At 41.8% G+C, this 18858-nt stretch overlaps 1 protein-coding gene across 3 annotated transcripts in view; it reads right to left on the reverse strand.

Annotated features, from left to right (window-relative positions):
- The window catches only part of HMGXB3 (HMG-box containing 3), a 43260-nt gene that overhangs the window by 9833 nt on the left and 14569 nt on the right, over window positions 1-18858 (reverse strand). Inside the window, exons 7-16 of one of the 3 annotated variants that reach the window (XM_084884200.1) lie at window positions 17422-17568; window positions 17150-17325; window positions 15388-15563; window positions 15156-15253; window positions 13192-13290; window positions 11539-11688; window positions 7484-7785; window positions 6845-6972; window positions 1452-1583; window positions 567-751 (exon numbers count right to left, since the gene is read on the reverse strand). In XM_084884200.1, coding sequence (XP_084740326.1) covers window positions 567-751; window positions 1452-1583; window positions 6845-6972; window positions 7484-7785; window positions 11539-11688; window positions 13192-13290; window positions 15156-15253; window positions 15388-15563; window positions 17150-17325; window positions 17422-17568 — 1593 coding nt within the window. Of the gene's footprint in view, window positions 1-566; window positions 752-1451; window positions 1584-6844; window positions 6973-7483; window positions 7786-11538; window positions 11689-13191; window positions 13291-15155; window positions 15254-15387; window positions 15564-17149; window positions 17569-18858 lie in introns of all 3 variants that reach the window. The other 2 variants (XM_084884199.1, XM_084884201.1) reach the window with 2 other exon arrangements.

An 18858-nucleotide genomic window follows, 5' to 3' on the forward strand; every position in this document is an offset into this window, starting at 1 on the left:
AAACCCACCTTAGATCCTTCCTGCTCCCTCTGCCTGGAATGCGCCCTCCTCCCCCCCCCCCCCGAGGAGAACACAGGCTCCAATCTCTATTCAAACACCCTGCTATCAGAGAGGCCGTCCTGACTACTCTATATAAAAGAGGAATTCCCTTTCCCACCACACCCTGGCTTCACTGTTACCGCGTTTCTTGTAATTTATTCTTTATAATATAGGCATGTACTTTATTATTATAATAAATTGTTAATGTTTTTTCCCGGATTACCCAAACCAGAAGATGAGCTCCATGAGCACAGAAACTCTGTGGGTTTTTTTTTAAACTGCCTTTTTCCAAGTGTCTAAAAAGTGTACCTAGTTCATGTGATAAACTTGTTGAGTGATAACAAATGCCTCTATTTCCATCTGACCTTCCTTAGATGAAAACCTGGGCAGTGCCAGGAAAAAGCCACTCTTCTCACACAGGACAGGACTGGAGTCATCTGTCCCTGGGGACATACATCATGCAGGAGGTGGCAGCGAAGTGTGAGGACAGTTCTAAAGGCTAACCACGGTGACAGAGAAACACTTACCTCCACACTCCTGAGTGCCAGCACGTTTTCTTCACTCCTCTGGGCCATTTCCACTTTGGGGGCCACACCACAGATGCCACAGATCATGTCATTGTAGTCTCGGACAGTGAGGCACTCAAAAGCCCAATAGCCATTGCACAGCAGCTCTTGCAGCTGGCTTAGCTCCTCTGAGGCCAGCGTCTTCTCTAGAAGAAGAGCAAGAGCTCTGAGTAGGTCACCGAAAAAGACCCCGAGGCCACTGGGGATGAGCTAATTCTGCGATGGCTTCTCTTGCAGAACACCCAAGAGTACTAACCACCCCAAGGGTCAAGCACCCTGGCATTCAAGTGCTCAAGTGCAACATGGAGGACAATTCCAATCAGTTATGTCTGCCTGTACTAAGCACATACTAGGCACTAGACAATGTGCAGAGCTTCAAATTTTCTCATTTAACTCATGTCTTTCTGAACAAGGAGCTATTATTTTCCTCATTTTATAACTGGAGAAACTGAGGCACAGAGAAAATAACTTGGTTAAAATCACAGTGCCACTAGTGGCAGAGCCAAGGCTCAAACATAAGCCTGCCTGTCTGGCTCTAGTACCTTTGCCCTAATACCTCACAGCAGGAAAAATGCAGAACTGGAGTCTGTAAGAACAGGTTGGATGGGATGGGAAAAGCACACACAGAAATAATTTCTAATAGTAAGGAGGATGGTACCTCAGCATGAGCCCTGGGACATCCAGAAACTGTGTATTCAAAATGAGTCTGATTAACATGCAGTTAGGTCAAGTCTACCTATGACCAAAGGACAAATCTTTGGATGACTCTTTCAACCAAAGCCCATCACTGAAAATCCCCAGGGAGCTTAGCCCTAACCTTGGGAAAGGGAGGGAGCCAACCTTTACCTGCCTGCTCCTGCACCGACTTCAGAACAGCGCTGACAGACACTCTGGGGTCCTCTCCCAGCTTAATCTGGTTTCGGATTGCAAAGAGCAAGTCCAGGCTCACTAGCACCTTGTTCCCCACATTGAAGAGACCTGAAGGTTAAGAAAAGGCAACAGGGAAATTCACTATAACATCATCCACAATGACAAAAAACTGGGAACTAAAAGCCCAATCAAGGAACAGTTAAATAAACTATGGTGCAGTTATAAAATAGCAAATTCTGCATCATTACAAAGAATATGGTAGACCTAAATGCTATGACATGCTGTTGTCTATAATACATTAAGTGAAAAAAGCAAATAGTAAAATAACACAAGAAAAAAAAGAAGCATCTTCCTACCACCCAGTTCAGTCCTCACAACCTCGCACGGCTGCACTGGAGTATCTTTTAGCCCAGGGGTGTGTAGAGAATGTGAAACGGTAAAAAACCACCCAAATTTTTGTTAAAAGACTCAGAGAAATTTAAATGTAGTCAGTTTAAGACAAATAAAAGAGGGTGATTTTACATTTGCACAATACATAATGCACAAAAGCATATTATGGAATATGTGCTCGTATAAGGAATGGGGAAAGTATTACTCATGTCCCCTTTCACCCCCTTTCTAAGCATGATACATTGTGAAGCCATAAAGATCAAAACAATGATTACATAAAAATTAAAACAAAAAACAAAAAAACAAAACAAAACAAAAAATCACAATTTTAAAGACAACAGATCACGAGGAATCTCAGAGGGAAAGTGAGGGGTGGGAAGGGTGGGAGGGTGGGAAAGTGGATGGGTGGGAGGTAATCAATCAAAGACCTTGTATGCATATAATATACAATAGGGTGCTGAAGGCCTAGGGTGGGGGCGAGGGAGAGGGGGGGCTTGGCTGGAGGGGGTCAATGGGGGAAAAAGAGGGCATGCGTAATACTTTCAATAAAGATTAAAAAATAATAATAAAGTTAGACTTGAACCAATTAAAATAAAAAAGGAATAATTAATAAACTGAGGAAGAGTTCTGTCAACAAAATAACCCAAAACAGAATGAAAATATTCACAAAAGAAAGTCATGGAGAAAACAGAAAACACATAAAAGACAATCTTCTTAGTAATCAAAGAAATTAAGAAATTATATACCAGCTTTTACCTATTAAATTGATAAATTTTTAAAAACTATAATAATCTATAAATAGTTACTACAAAAAATACTTAGGTATAAATCTGTCCTGGCTTGTTTGGCTCAGTAGATAGAGCATTGGCCTATGGACTGAAGGGTCTCAGGTTTGTTTCTGGTTGAGGGCACATGCCTGAGTTGCAGGCTTGGTCCCCAGTGGGGGGCGTGCAGGAGGCAGTTGATTGGTAATTCTCATAATTGATGTTTCTATCTCTCTCTCCCTCTCTCTCTGAAGTCAATAAAAATATATTTTAAAAAATAAATCTAACAAAATGTGTAGACCTATAAGCTGAAAAGTATAAAATGATAAAAGAAATAAAAAAAAAACCCAATAAAACAGAGAGAAAAATCATGGTCATAAATAGGACAATTTAATATTTTTTAAGCATGTCAAACTTCCCCAAATTGATGTATAGATTCAATACAATCTATTAAAATTAAATTAAAATTCCACCAAGATTCTGTAGATACTAACAAGCTAATTCTTAACTTTATATTGAAACTAGAGGCCCAGTGCAGGAATTTCATGCACAGAGGAGGGGAGTCCCTCAGGGGATATCCTACTGACGGCTTAGGCCCGCTCCCCACAGTCTGGCCTCCCTCTGCAGGAAGCAACAGGGCTAATCAGGGGAAGGCGCCACCCTCATCACCCCATTGCTGCTGCCACTGCTGGCTGCCCCAGCTGCCAAGATGTTTTCATCAACACGAATCCAGTCCCTTCACCACAAAAAAAATGACAACTTTCTTTAGGCATTTTCAAGATGTCTCTTTCATATTTTCTTTTCTTTTTTTTTTTTTAATCCTCACCTTACGATAGTTTTCCATTGATTTTTAGAGAGCGTGGGAGAGAGGGAAAGACAGAAACATCAATGTGAGAGGGTCACTTAGATTGGTTGCCTCCTGCATGAGCCCTGACCTGTGCCCCAGCCAGGGAGGATCTTGCAACCTAGGTACATGCCCTTGATCAGAATCAAACCCGAACCCTCTGGTCGACAGGCCAAGGATTATCCACTGGGCCAAACCGGCTAGGGCAGGATATGACATTTCTTAGCCCCTCCAGCAGTGGACCTTCATTTTTTTCCTCCAGGAGTGAGGTGAAAAAACCCTAGATCACCTTCTTGGGTTCTTATTACGCAATTACCAAGAACACTGCAAGTGGTGTATCTATCTCTCACAAGTGGTGTATCGGGAGCTTAGCCAATGAGCAGTCAGAAAAGGTGTTCACATGCAGAGGTGGGACTGCTGGCACACCCCGGCTGATAGACTCACACTACCTAATTATAAGATTTGCTATAAAGTTATACTAATTAAGAGAGTGTGATAGGGACAAAGAATCCTACCTAATAAAAGAGAAACATGCAAATTGACCATACCTTCGCTATGCTCACAAGCCACGCCCACCAGCAAATCAGGGCAAGTATGCAAATTAACCCAACCAAGATGGTGGTTAATTTGCATATCCAGGCCAGAGCAAAGACTGAAGACAGCATAAAGAAGCCAAGTGCTACAGAAGGGAGTGAAGCTGTGAAGAAGCAAGCAAGCGGGGCGGGGGAGAAGGGCGGGGTGGTGGAGAAGGGAGGGAAGCAGGCAGGGTGGCAACCACAGCAGGAAGCCTGGCTGCAGGAATATTCCTGCAACCAGCCTCTAGTCTAGGGGTGTCGAACTCAATCAGAGAAGGGGCCAAAATCTAAAATCCAGCCTAAATCGCGGGCCGAATGGTTTACTGAACAGTCATAAACTGACAATGTCATAAACTGACAGCGGAGTGCAGTGATGACAGCGCGGTGCGGGCCACATTGCAAGGCCTGGCGGGCTGGATTTGGCCCATGGGCCTTGTGTTTGACACATGTGCTCTAGTCTATAATAATAAAAGGGTAATATGCTAATTAGACTGGGTTAACTGGCCATCTTCTAGACATCCAACTTCCTTCTGGACAAAGCCATGGTGGTTGAGGGCTAAGGCAGAGGCAGTTAGGGGTGAGATCAGGCAGGAGGTTAGGGGCAAGATCAGATTGGCAGGGGTTAGGGGCGATCAGACCAGCAGGGGAGAACAGTTGGGGGTGACTAGGCCGACAGGGGAGGGCCGTTAGGGGCATTAGGCAGGCAGGTAAGTGATTAGGAGCCAGTCCTAGATTGTGAGAGAGATGTCCAACTGCTGGTTTAGGTCCAACTGCTGGTTTAGGACATCCCCCAAGGGGTCCCAAATTCAAGAGAGTGCAGGCCAGGCTGAGAGACACCCCTTCCCATGCACAAATTTCATGCACCAAGCCTCTACTAAACAACATAAAGAAATGGAACAGAATAGAATGCATAAATAGATCCATATGTATATGATGAGTTGATTTCAACAAATAAATGAAGGACTACTTTTCAACAAATTGTGATATTGGAGATCCACATGCCAAAACAAAAAATGAACTTGATCTCAGACTCACACTTTTTACAAAAATTAATTCACAGGCCTAAATGTAAACCACAAAATTATAAAACTATTAGAAGAAAATAAGAAAGTATTTTTGACTCTCACCCAGGTAAAAAAATCTTAGATAGAACATCAAAAACAGGTTTCTATCCCTGGCCTGGTGGCTCAGTTGGTTGGAGCATCGTCCTGTGCACAAAAGGAGTGCAGGTTCAATTCCTGGTCAGGGCACAAACTTATAATGTGGGTTCCATCCCCAGTCAGGATGCATACAGGAGGCAACTGACCGATGTTTCTCTCTCTCCCTTCCTCTCTCTTTTAAATCCCTAAAAGAAAAAATTGATCAAATAAAATAAAAATTTTGATGAGTTGGCCTTTATCATAATTAAGAATGCCTGTGAAAGATTCTATTAAGAGAATGAAGAGAAGCCAAAGATCCTAAGAAAATAACTGTAAATCACTTATCTGGCAAAGGACTTGTATCCAGAATATACAAAGAACTCTCAAAACTAAACAGGAAGAAAATGAACAACCCAATTCAATGGGCTAAAGATCAAAAAGATACTTCACCAAAGAACAAATACAAATGGCAAATAAAACCCATAAAAATCTGATGAACATTAATCATCAAGTGTGTACATATACACACACATATAAATATACATATAAGGTACTACTTACTGGCCTAGACAGAATGCAGGGAAATGGCATTCTATTAATTGTGGGCAAGAGCATAAAATAGTACAAACTCAATCTGGCAATGAAAGACACTGAAAGCATGAATTCAAAATGAGGCACCATATGGTTCTGAAGACAGAATAACAAATACTTTTTAATCTTCAGCACCCAATTCTACACATAAAACTCAAGATTCAAATTATCACAATGGTTGGTACATAATGAATATTCAATAAATGTTTGATGCTGATGAACAGAGGGGAAATGAGTGAATATGTAGCAATTTCACTTTTGAGCATTTGCCCTAGGGAAATAAGTAAGGCTGTGTACACAAGATTTAATTATAAAGAGGACTTTAAGTTGGAGTGCCACTTCTTTAAAATGGCCATGTATTTCTCTACTTCCTCGCACAAGAAGATGCCAATGATATACTGCTAAATTTTAAAAAGCACATTCCAAAGCAACATCCAGCACAACGACATTTTTGTTGAAAGAAAAGCTATAAACCTATAAATCCTTCCACACTTTCTTATATTCTGCAGTGATGAATAACAAACCTGGGGTTAGAGGGCATAATGTTAAGAATTTATCTCACGGTAGTATTAATAATGATTTTCAGTTTCCTCTTTCTACTTGTCAGCATTTTCCAGCTTTTCTATAATCAGGATCTATTATTTAAAAAGTAATTTTGCTTAAAGATCCTGAGCTCGGTTGCGTGGCTCAGTCGTTGAGCATCGACCTATGAACTGGGAGGTCATGGTTCAATTCTCAGTCAGGGCACATGCCTGGGTTATGGGCTTGGTCCCCAATAGGGGGTGTGCAGGAGGAAGCAGATCAATGATTCTCTCTCATCACTGATGTTTCTATCTCTCTCTCTCCATCTCCCATACTCTCTTAAATCAATAAAAATATTTTTTTTAAAAAAATCCTGGATAATCCTAACACTTTAGGAGGTACATGTATACTGGAGCTGAGACACCCAGGAGGAAAAATCCCCATCTGAGAGAAGGTCTAGGGCTCACAGGACCAGAGTCTGACCCCAGGGGCTGTTCTCAAACCTGCTTTGGGGGCCACTGCGGGAAGAAAGGCTGGCACCCACCTGTATAGATGTCCATGAAGCTATGCAGGGCCAGACAGTGGGGATTCAGACACATCTTCACCTGGGCAGTCACCACCTGCAGCCGGTTGGCTGTCATCAGCCAGCACTCTTGGGGCCCAGCTGGGGAACTAGTACCCAAAACATCACCAACAAAAACAGAATATCAACCTCTTAATCATTAATCAGTCTCCAAGACTCAGTGACGAATAGCAAAATTCTCAAGGCTTTACTGCAATAGGAAAATGAAGGTGCTAGAGCTTGTCACCCAAGTTTTTTTAGGTGAGTGTTCCACTTTGTTGAAACCTGGTCTGTGGAATCATCCTCAAATTTACTATAATTCTCAATTTGTTACCCAATTTAACTAATCCCACTGAACTCCCAAATCCAAGCATTATGCTGGGCAGTCCAGATGTTAACTAAATCTTAAATTGGTGACAATAACTTTTAGGCATTTTTCAATGAATAGATGATGACTAATTATTATTATTAATTAGCAATTGGAAAAGTAAAGGAAACCTAAGAAACACAGAGAATAACATATTCAAAGGTTACAGCTTGAACGTTGTTTGAGGAAAGAAAGTTGTACGGGCCAAGTGAGACGGGGCAGTTAGGGGCAGAAAATGTGAAAGGGCTGCTTACTTTTGTTCCCCTTTAAACAATGGGCTGCTACAGAGAAGGCACTGCGTGGATGGAGACTCATAATAATTTGACCAAGAGGTTTGCTCGATGGTGACTGTCTCCTCACTGACGCTGGACAGAATGAGTCGAGAGCTGTTGAGTTCGTGAATCAAGGCAAAGACCTCGGTCAGCTCAGACTCATTCTCAGGAATCTGCAGGACTTTGCGGAGCAGCTGCAACGTGGACTGGCGTTGGATCTCCCTCTGGGCTGCGCTCAGGGGCTCTGTGACACTCAGCACATCTGGGAGTGCTGAGCTTGCCTCCTGGGAAGAGAGTGGATTGATCACCAAGCACCCAGGGCAAGAAGAACCAGCTGTGGGCTACATCAGGAGAGCTGTGAGTGGCAGAGGGATGGGCGATGACAGAGAGGTGGGAAACCTAGGTTCCTAACCAGCTCAGCTAATAACTCACTTGTGACTTATGGCAGGAGTTTTCTCCCTCTGGCACTCAGTTTCTCTATCAATGAAATGAGAAGACTATTTCTAATGTTCTATCCCTCTCTCTTCCTCTCTGTAAAAAAAATCAATAAAATATATTAAAAAAAAAAAAAAGAAAGAAAAAGAAAAAAAAAAAAAAAAAAAAAAGAAATGAGAAGACTATACACAATACACCTCTTAGTAAAGGTTTCAAGTGTCAGCTCACATTCACCAGGTAGGGGATTTGGAGGATAACAGACCTGGTCTTCAGTTCTGCTTATGCTACTTAACAACTGTATGTGTGTGACCCAAAGCAAATTACTTAATCTTTCTAAGCTTTAATTTCCTTGTGAAATGGAGGACCAAAATACTAATAATTTCCTAGAGTAGTTGTACAGAATAAAGATGATATTGTAAGTAAAGCCTGGGATGCAATGAAAATACCATGAATGGTAGTTTTCATATATAAACAAATATCCATAGTAAAGTATCTATCTATATATATAAAAGACTAAGCGGCCATTTGACCAGTAGCTATGACATGCACTGACCACCTGGAGGCAGACGCTCAATGCACAGGCATGTAAACATGAAACAGACTGATGAATCTGAGGAAGGAAATAGGGGGAGGCCAGGAAGAAATTTACCAAAGGTCTCATGTCCATATTAGAGGCCAGGTGCATAGGGCCCTTGGCCTGGTTTGTGGAGATCGGGCAGAATCCATGCCCCGGCCTCTGACATCTCCCAAGGGGTCCTGGATTGCCAGAGGGCGCAGTCCAGGCCGAGGGACCCCACCAGTGCACGAATCCGTGAACGGGGCCTCTATTTTATCTTTAATGCTTTGTGGCTTCTAGGTATAAGAGGACTTTATATACTAATCAGAGGCTTCCAGGAACAAGGTTCTGAAATGTTCATTAGGTTCCTTGTGCCAATGCAGCCTGAATATTCCCTTCTCCATGCTCCCAGAGACCATTCCTTTATTGCAGAATGCACCTTCTCACAGCTGGTAAACTACGTTTCCCCTCTTGAGTGAGTATAGGGTCCCTGCTTATTTACTAAGTCTCAATACCTGCATGAGGCCAGAGTACACAAAAGATACTAATTTATAGTTGCTGTACATAGTATACATTGCTTTATAGAAGTTATGTGTTTAATAAAAAAAAGTTTTCTATTAACTCTACATCCTATAACAATTCATCTCAACTGACTATAAGTTTGGTTCCTTATCTTTCGCCTGCACTAGAGCATAAGCTCCTTAAGCGAAGGGACTATGTCCTACTCAGCTTTGTATGTCCAAAAGCCTGACCAGTGGTAGGTATTCAGTATATGAAATGCCTGAAAGAATGAACGAAGAGCTGAGTAACACTAGAAATGCGTTGCCCTGGGAAGTGTGTGTTCCCCGTATTCACTATGTTGAACCACAGGCTGGTCTATAAGTTGGCAGTTATACTATCCTTTGGCTCTGAGCCACAGTTGGAAGGTGGAAAGGAATGAGAACTGTTCCAGCCAAGATGTTGCAATCTTAATTACAGCCATTTCCCATTGCATAGGAAATGTATGGCTGCCAGGAGGTTCCAAAGAGCAATACACACCAAGTTCCTAAGTTTCTGACCTATGTTTTATGTTGTGGAAAACCATAATGACATTTATTTCTCCTAAAATTAAGGATATTGGAAGATAAGGGAATGGCTGAAAATGAGGGTTCTTGGCATAGTCAACTAATCAAAGACAGAAGAACATAAATGAGAGTGGAATTTGACATAAACTGGCAAGAGGTCCCTAGACAATTCCTGCCTGACCTGGAAAGTTAAGTGACCTCATCATCCAAGACCTAGAGACCAACACCCACTTCCATGCCGCAAACCAATAATTATAGAAAGGAATGTTCAGAGCATCTACCCACACAGAATGCAATTCCCTCCCATAGTTACTGATCAATACATTATTGTATTGTGAATGGAAGCTCCAGGGTTAGAAGGTGGGGGGGGGGGGGAGGGGAGAAACAGATATACTTGGCCTAAAGGAGATTCTAGTCTCACAATGAATTAAAAAAGGGAGTCAAGACAAGGTGTGATGCTAATGAAGAGGAACAAGTAAACACAGGGAGAATTTGGGAAGAAAGCTCACTGCCAGCAGAGGGCACCAGTGGAACAGCAGAATGTGATGGAAACTGTGGAGCCATTTACATGCTATTTTCTAATTACTAAAATACTATAAATATATGCTTGATGCTCAATTCTGAGTCTTCTCTAGGGCTCATGCCCCTGAGAATAAAATGCCCAAATCTAATACACTTTGCCACCTTACTTTATTGATGGGAAAAACAAAAGCTTTCAGCTCAGGGTCTATTGGTTCCTAGTCCCAGTGTTTTTTTTCCACTAAGCCATGAATGTTCACAGACTTTAGTTCCACTTCCCTTTCTCACAAAGATGGTAACCTCAGAATACCACCTCAAGCACAGAAACAGACCTAGAGACAAGGGGATGAGACTTGCCTGCTAGAAAGGCCCCTCCCCATATGCAAAGAAACCTTGAAGTCTGAAGCAACTCTACCCACTTCTCAGTTCTATCCATACATGTATCCCTCCTCACCTAACCTTCTTCTGGGCCTTTCTCTGACTCAAGGACATTCAGTGGGACCCCAGGACTAAAAGACACCCTGCCCAGTCTAGCATTAAAGATCTTCTATGATAGGGCCCTGACGTGCCTTTCAAGGCTATTTTCATACTCCTCCCCATACACCCTCTCTTCTGGCCAAGTGAACACCCACCAACTCTCTGTCTCTTCACTTTTGCTCAACCTTGTCCGTGAGTACAGCATGCCTTCCCCTTACATCCAAATCCTGCCCATTTTGCAAGACCCAGCTTAGATGTGGAGTGGCCAGGCTCCAATTCAGACCCTGACCATGTGTCATCCTTCCCCTGCAAGGCAGATCAGTTGACATTCCTCTAACTACTCTCAACCTAGTCATTCTACTTGCCGCCAAAGATGTTGTCACTTTCTGTTCACTTAAGAAAACTCACATATGGAAATTCACAAGACCTCTGAAAAAGCCCATTTTTTTTCTGGTTCTAATAATAAAAAGCAAGCCCTAAGGATACCACGTGTTTTATTACTCATATACTTTGATTCAACTTCAGAGAGTAGGTTTGCTAACAAGGCTGCTAGAAGTAAAGCTCTGTGATTAGCCAAAGCTCTGCAAGGAATGTAAGAGGCAGCGATCTAATCCAGTCTTGGGGTTGGCATTCTCTAATTACTAAAATACTAGTAACAGGCCCTCTATCAGACCTCAGAGCTAAAAGAATGTAATCTTTCCATCTCTTCTTCTGAATCCTATTTAAGGCCTGTGTTACCATTCTCTTTGGTTCATGGGGCCAGAAGAGTCTCAGAGATCAAGGTACCTGGTCAATCCCCTCACCCAGGCAATGGTAAGGAGGTCCGCAGAGAAGGCACTTGCCCAGGTTCAGAACCTATACCCTGTTTCCCGCTCTGGTGCTCTAGGTACTACCATGTACTAAGGAATCCTTTTATTTCTACCAAAATAGTTTCATTAACAGAGCCCAACCCAAGGCCAAGGGATGTGTTTGGGGAAGGAACTCACGAGAGCCTTGGTGGTTTTCTCAGTCCGGTCTCTGGCAAGGTTAAAACCACAACTGGGGCAAATCCGTGGTTTATGCCGGTTGGTGTAGACATAACTACAAGAGGGATTCTTGCACTTTCCCCGGCCTCTTGATGTAGCCAGGCCCAAATCCTAAAAAAGTAAGACCAATGTTCAATTCTTCAAAAATTGAGTTATACCTGGACAGAGCCAAGAACCAGGATGATCAGCTATCAATAAATCAGAGAAGAAAGTGGCAAATGCAAACCCAGATTTCGACTAATTTCCAAAGAGACTTAAAGCAAGATCCCTTTTCTGCAGTTTCCCATTTACTCTTAACACAGCCTGTATAATTTGGTCAAGTCCTTCTCCTGCTGTCAAATAAGTGAGTTGACTCTCAAAGGTCAGAGATTTGAATGCCTCCAAGGCTCAGGCAACTAACAAAATGAAGCAGGCCTGTTCTAATGAAGTATAAGAGACTGTGGTGTACTAAAGACTTCCAGCCCTTCCTAAATACAAATTGTAATTTCTAAAATACTGAAACTAAAAGCTCTAGCATTTAGTCTCCTATGACAAGATGCTGTCTAATCAGTCAAGAGAGGGTCGGTCGGTCCTGGGCAGTTTTCACCAGATGGTAACCAGAGTGGCCAACTGTAGCCAAAGGGAGGGGGTGATGAGAATATGCATGGCATCCAGAAGGTAGTAATTAAACCTTTGGAAAAAGAAAACTGAGATCTCAGCATAAGAGACACATTCTCCTTTAAGATCAGGCCAGACTAGTACTAATCTGCCATCCTGTGCTGTCTTGTTTACTACTGAATCCCCAGTACAAAGCCTGGCACAGAGCAGGTGCTCAATACACCTTTTTTTGAGTAAACGACTCTGTATCTGGTAAGAATTTATAAAAATGTAGCTCCTCTATCAAAAGCTATGTATCTTACTCAACTTAGCCAGAGAACCTGTCAAAGGTATTTGGCTGGTTGACATCGTAAGGATCAACAAAATTAGAGAATGTTAAGAGCAAGAGAAACCAACGCAGCATGTTAGAGACAATAAAAACTGAGGACCAGAGAAGGAAAGAGCCTTGCCTAAGATGAGAGAGCATGCTAGCAGCAGAGCCAGATCCACTTCTGGACTAGGAATTTTAGACATCAAGTGTTTATTCCACTGTTCCACAATGCTTACCCTCCAAAAGAATGACCCCAAAGCCACAAACCTGTGTTATGTTAAAAATAAAGGAGAGGGAAAGGAAAAACCTTGGTGGGAAATGCCAGGCTAAACAAAATAAGTAGTTTTGAATGTGATTCCATTTTGGGGAGGAAGAATACATTTCCCAAACTTGTATATGGAACACACTTTTGAGGCTAAAAGGTCCAAAGACTGCTGAGTGCTAAACTGAACTAGATTCTCATCTCCAACTACTTTCAGTGAAATACCCTGATCTCAGCTTTATAGATCTCTCCTGGAAAAACAATTCTAGCTGATTCGCCCAGGAGCTATTATTTGTATTAGTGACAGGGCTTCAGAATCAATGATCTATCCCTGACCCTCCTTTCACTCTTGACTACCACTACTCCCCACCCACCAGACTTTTACTCACCCTAAACCACAAAATCAAACCACCTCTGGGTTAACCCATCTCCTGGCTGCACTTACCAGTGTGACAGTGCAGCTGTACTTATATGGAGGAAACATATCAGGCTTGACTTCTACAACTTTCAACTGAGACGTCCTGTTGGCCGAACCATTTGGTAGCTGTGGATCAGAACAAATTATTTAGTGTGTTTGAACCTCAAACTCCTGAGGTTCTGTGTTTGAAAACAGCTTGAGGAAATAGTTCCCAAGGAAATTTGCAGAGCCGTGCTCCAAATGAGCAGGTTCAAAGACTGCCACACTCTTCTGTGCAGCTTCTAACACTGCACATTAGGAACACTATACATCAGATTTACAAATACTATTAAGTGAAAAAAGCATATAATAGCTATGTGGTTGAATAATGTTGGCATAGAAAGAAATCTGAAGGATTATTCACTAAAGTACTGGGGGTGAGAGAATATCATGATTGTTTCCCTTTTACCACTATCTATGAAATGTCAAATGTTCTATACTGAATGTAGATGCTACTTATGTAATTACAAAAGATTTAAAAAAAACATTCTAAATTTAAAGTATTTTGTAATACTGAAATTAAGTTGATTTACAGAACAAAACAATTTCATGTATTTAAAGTTTAAGACTAGAAAAAGGGCTTATTTTAACAAATAACAATTTTTTAACCCAAAGAAAGCTATTTACAGAGAAGAGTTTACAAAGTAAAGGGATGAATCTAAGGGCTGGAAATCTACAAAGTGGTGCACTCAGTGCTGACAACACCTGGATGACAAGCAGGTTAGCTTTCAAAGTAAAAGCCAGTGGATATTTTTGTTGGGGCAAATTCAGAACTATCACAAAGGAAGTTACTCAACAGTGCACATGGCAAGGGAGATGGTAGACCAATTTTCCTGTTTTAATTTTGTTCATGACAGGGTTTTCAAGCTATAAGTCAGAATCCACTTAGGGGTTGTGAAATGTAATGAGCTAAAACTAGCACTTTGAAAAAAGAAATGGAAAACACCTAAGTGACTGCGAACAATTAAGGGCAATGCTTCATAAAACTTTTAATGTGTGGCTATGTGCATATTTAGTGGGCTGTGATGTAAAAATGTGTTTCCTATTGGGGATCTTGGTCAAAAAGCAGTCTGGTGAACAATGCTGATTAAGGGAATTTTGATTATTATTATTCTAGCCACATATGGCAAAGGAACTAAAAAATAAATCTAAGAATAAATGTGCTTGGAATTTTGACACCTGGGAAATTTTAAGTCACTATATATTGTTAAATTGGACTGAACTGACTACAAACCAGTACACAGAGCAAGAGCTATATTTTTGTAGTTTTCTGGACTGTTAACAGTAGTTAGTTCTGGGTGGCAGAATCTCAGGGGACTTACGTATTTTCTTTCTGCCTTACCTGAATTTTCTGTATTTTCTAGAACCATGCATTCATTTTATAAAGGAGGCTAAAGAGACATGACAACTAAACACAATTTCTAATCTTAGACTGGACCCTGTACTCGAATAGAAACATGCTATGAAGGACATAATTGAATAAAACTGACAGGACTGGAATACTGTATCAGTGTTTCAGAAACAGAATATCCCTATTCTTAGGAAACATATGCATTAAAAAGTAAAAGGCCATTTAGCCATAACTTATGTATATTTTATACATACACATATATGGGAGGACACATGAGTACATTATAAAGCCAAATGGACTAATATGTTATCAATAGGTGACTGGATGATGAGTACATGGGTGCTGTGTTTTTGCTAATTTTTACTCGTGCAAGTGTTTTTCTAAGTTTTCAATTATTTCTAGATAGTTTTAAAACAGACATTTATTTTAAAACAAGGAAATAAATTAACTAAAAAGCAGTAACTCATTTATGCTAACCCTCCTCCCAGAGGTCCACAGTATAAGAATGAGGGCCTGCTTTCTGCATAGGTCTTTAGGACACTAAATGGAGCCCCTGTCCTTGGAGCAACCGCTCCTCCTCAGGGAAGGGAATGCATCTTACCTTCACCTCACCAGAGTTAGATGGCTGTTGGATGGGCTGGCCCAGCTGCTTCAGCGTGCTTGGCTTCAGGCCACAAGTCCTCACAGAGGGAGTCTTATCTGGGACAACCAGGAGCCAAACTGGTAACTTAAGTGCATTCTGTCTCCCTAAGTTTCTCATCACTATTCTCAACCCACCCGCTCCTATCCCCTTCCCATTACAGCCCCTCCTCCGGGTCTGCCCCACTCCTTACCGCTCAGGGGAAAGGCCTGCCTGGCCCTGGGCAGTCCCATGCTGCTGCCTCGGCCCACGTTAGCTGGAGCCGGGAGAATTGCTCTCATGGGTCTTGCTGCAGCCAGTAGTGAAGGTTTGCCCCGTGCTCTGCCTTTAAGCTCTGAAGCTCTGGGACCAGGGTTGGTCAGGTCAACTCTGAAGAAAACAAGAAGGAAAATCTAGAAATTCAGGACCAAGAGAAAAAAAAAAAGAAAAGTGCTGTCTCTAAATAGCACTTTATTGGCAGGATAATTTAGTGGTTAAACTGTCAGGCTTTAGACAGAAGGGTTCAAATAAAACCTTGAAGTGCTGTGTGGCCCTGGGCAAGTAATTTCACTCTTTAGTTAACCTCGTTCCTAATATGTAAAATGGGGCAGTAATTACAAATACTTCGTGGGGCTATTATTAAGATAAAAAGGTGGGGTTATTATAAAAAGGTGCAAAAACAGTGCCTAAATAATGTAACATCTAATCTGCCTGTAATCAATCTCCCACGTGAGAGTAGAGACCCAGGAGAACAGTCTGTTGTGTGTTTTTTTATCCATCTTTGTAGCTCACATATTGAGCACAGAGCTTGCACCACAGAAGGCCTCAATCCACGTGTGCTAAAGTGATTCACTTGCCCTAACAAATGTCTGAAGTGCACAGCTTCATCCTCTAAGGATACAGAACCATCTCAAAACATATTATTCAGGATGTTGAGAATACTGATTGTCTCCGAGAAATGGAAATGGATGACTGAGGATAGGACAGAAGGGTGACTTTTCCCCCAGTATATATTCCTTATAACTTTTGAGTTTAACCATGTGAATATATTTCCCACTCAACAATAAAAAAATTTTAAATTATAACAACATAAATCAGAATTTCTAAACATGGGCAGTATTAAAATTATGGGCCAGAAAATTCTTTGTTGTGGGGGCTATCCTATTGTATTGTAGGATAAGTAGCAGCATTCCTGGCCTCTACCTGCTAGATGCTACTAGTAGTAATCCTTACCCTGAGACCCAGTTATAACAGCCAAAAACGTCTCTGAACATGGCCACAATGTCCCCTGGAGGCAAAATGTTCCCCATTGCGAACCACTTTATGAATAAATAAGGGCTTTCAGTTACAAGACCACAACCCCCTCTAGGAAGGGGCTATATGGAGAATCCAGTCAAGCCTTAAAAGAGGTAAAAGGGGGGGGAGGGGGAGAATTAGCTGACACTTATGGATTTCCTCCCATCTGCAAGGCCTACAATCTTTTTTGGTCTATATGGTCAGCCACTGAGGATAAGATTTTTTTTAACACTCAATCCAAGATTTTTCAGAGAAGATGAAGTGACTATACCCAAGGTCAAATGGAAGCCAGGGACAGAGTCACAAACAACTGAATTCTCCGACCACCATGACAGGAATCTTTTTATAAGGTAGCCTTAATAGAGCTTCTTTCCAAATCTAGTATCAGGACTGAATAGTAGTTTATAATATTGCCTATAGCCTGTACCAGCAAGATCCTGATAACAGCTTTAGGGAAACTGACAGGAATAGATGTATAAGGAACCTAACAGCAGGGCATGGACAGCAGGGTATAAGGGGAAAGGCAAGTCATTCCATGTTTCTAGGCCTTGGTTTTGTACCTCCAAAATAGGAGCCATTAAGGGCTCTGTGGCCTCCTAGGAATCCTGTAAGGACATGGGACAAAACAAACATGAGTTAGTCTAAAGGCAATCCTATCATGTATAAACACAGTGGTTTACCCTGTAAGTTTTTTAGAAGCAGGGAGTGGGCTGGAAGTGCTGGTCCCCTCGGCTGGTGGTGGTATGTCTGGGCTAGGACTGTCATTCTCAGTTGTCCTCAGAGAGATCTCAGGCTGCACACCACTCTTGACCACTGGCGTCTTAGTGACTGCTGTACCACGATTCCCAGGAGATTCCTTGACCAAAACATGGGCATCTGAGATGATCACTTCTTCCCACTCATTCTCCTCACCCACTTCTCTTGGAGGAGCTACACTTAAGAGCTGGCTTACAGCTTCCGAATTCTCCAGAGTCAGTTTAGAGGTGGTTTCCTTAGAGGAATTTTGCTCAGTGAGGACAGGCTGCTGATTTCTTTTAACCACAGAGCCTTTGGAGGAGACGCCAGAAGTCAATTCCACTTTCACTTTGGCTGGCTTTTCCTAGAAAAAAAAATTAAAACACCTTGTATGCATATGCCATTTTACAACTGACAGCACATTCACAAATATTCTCTCATTTGATCCTCATAACAAGAATGTATGGGCAATAAATAAGGAAGCTGAGGCCAGAGAGAGGTAGAAGCTAATGTAAGGTCCCAAGTATGAAACTGGCCTGAATCTAAGTCTTATGACTCCAGGTATATTTCACTACAATATTCAATGCCAGAGTTAGGATAAAGCTCTTCTCCTAACACACTTCTTACTGGCATGCCTCTTTAGGTTTCAGCAAACAAACACTGGCATTTTTTACCTTGACCTTTGACTGTTCAAAGCCTACTTTTCTCTATGTCTATGCTGTCATATTGAGCCCAGCAGTCTTAACTTGTTTATCTTGGTAGTCCCTTTATGAGGCTCAGTTAATCACAATGTGCTCACAATCTAAAGAGATACACTTGAAGCTTCCAACTCTGTTGGGAAAAAGTCTATCTTTTGCCCCCAGATTCTTTCAGGTGAACATTAAGCCTGACTTATACATAGGCTACAAACTTTTCCCTGCATCAGTTTAACTCCTATACTTATTATTTATGGGCTAGAAAATATTCAAAATGTCTAAAAATACCAGCTTCTATCTTAGATAGAACTACTTTTAAAAATTCCTTGGAGCTTTAGCTTTTATGCAATCAGTATACACACACACACACACACACACACACACACACACAGGATGGAGCAAAAGTAGGTTTGCAGTTGTTCATATGGAAAGTAATATAATAAATAATTGAAGAATAAACTCTGTGATTCACATACTAACAATTGGAAACCTACTTTGCCCCACCCTATATCTATATACATGCACACTCTAAAGATTTTTTAAATAGTACTTGTCTCCAGGAAAGGTCTCAGAAAGGTTTCTTTCTTTTATGTGTGTAGTGAAAGGCACTGTTAACTAGAGGACATGAAACATAAAAGCTGGGTTCCATCTAGGCTCAGCTTCACTCCTAATTACACAAGTGGCCCAAGGCAAGCTCTTATCTGAAGCCTCATTTCCCCATCCTAATAAAAGGCTAATATGCAAATCAACCGAATGGCAGAACGAGCGTTCACTATGATGCGCACTGACCACCAGGGGGCAGACACTCAATGCAGGAGCTGCCCCTGATGGTCAGTGCGCTCCCACAGGTGGAGTGCCGCTCAGCCAGAAGCTGGGCTCAAGGTGAATGCAGTGACAGTGGTGGGAGCCTCTCCCGCCTCCATGGAAGCACTAAGGAGCAGCGAGCGGAGCAGTAAGGA

This window comes from Pipistrellus hanaki, assembly GCF_964339955.1.
Source record: "Pipistrellus hanaki genome assembly, chromosome: 5".
NCBI lineage: Eukaryota > Metazoa > Chordata > Mammalia > Chiroptera > Vespertilionidae > Pipistrellus > Pipistrellus hanaki.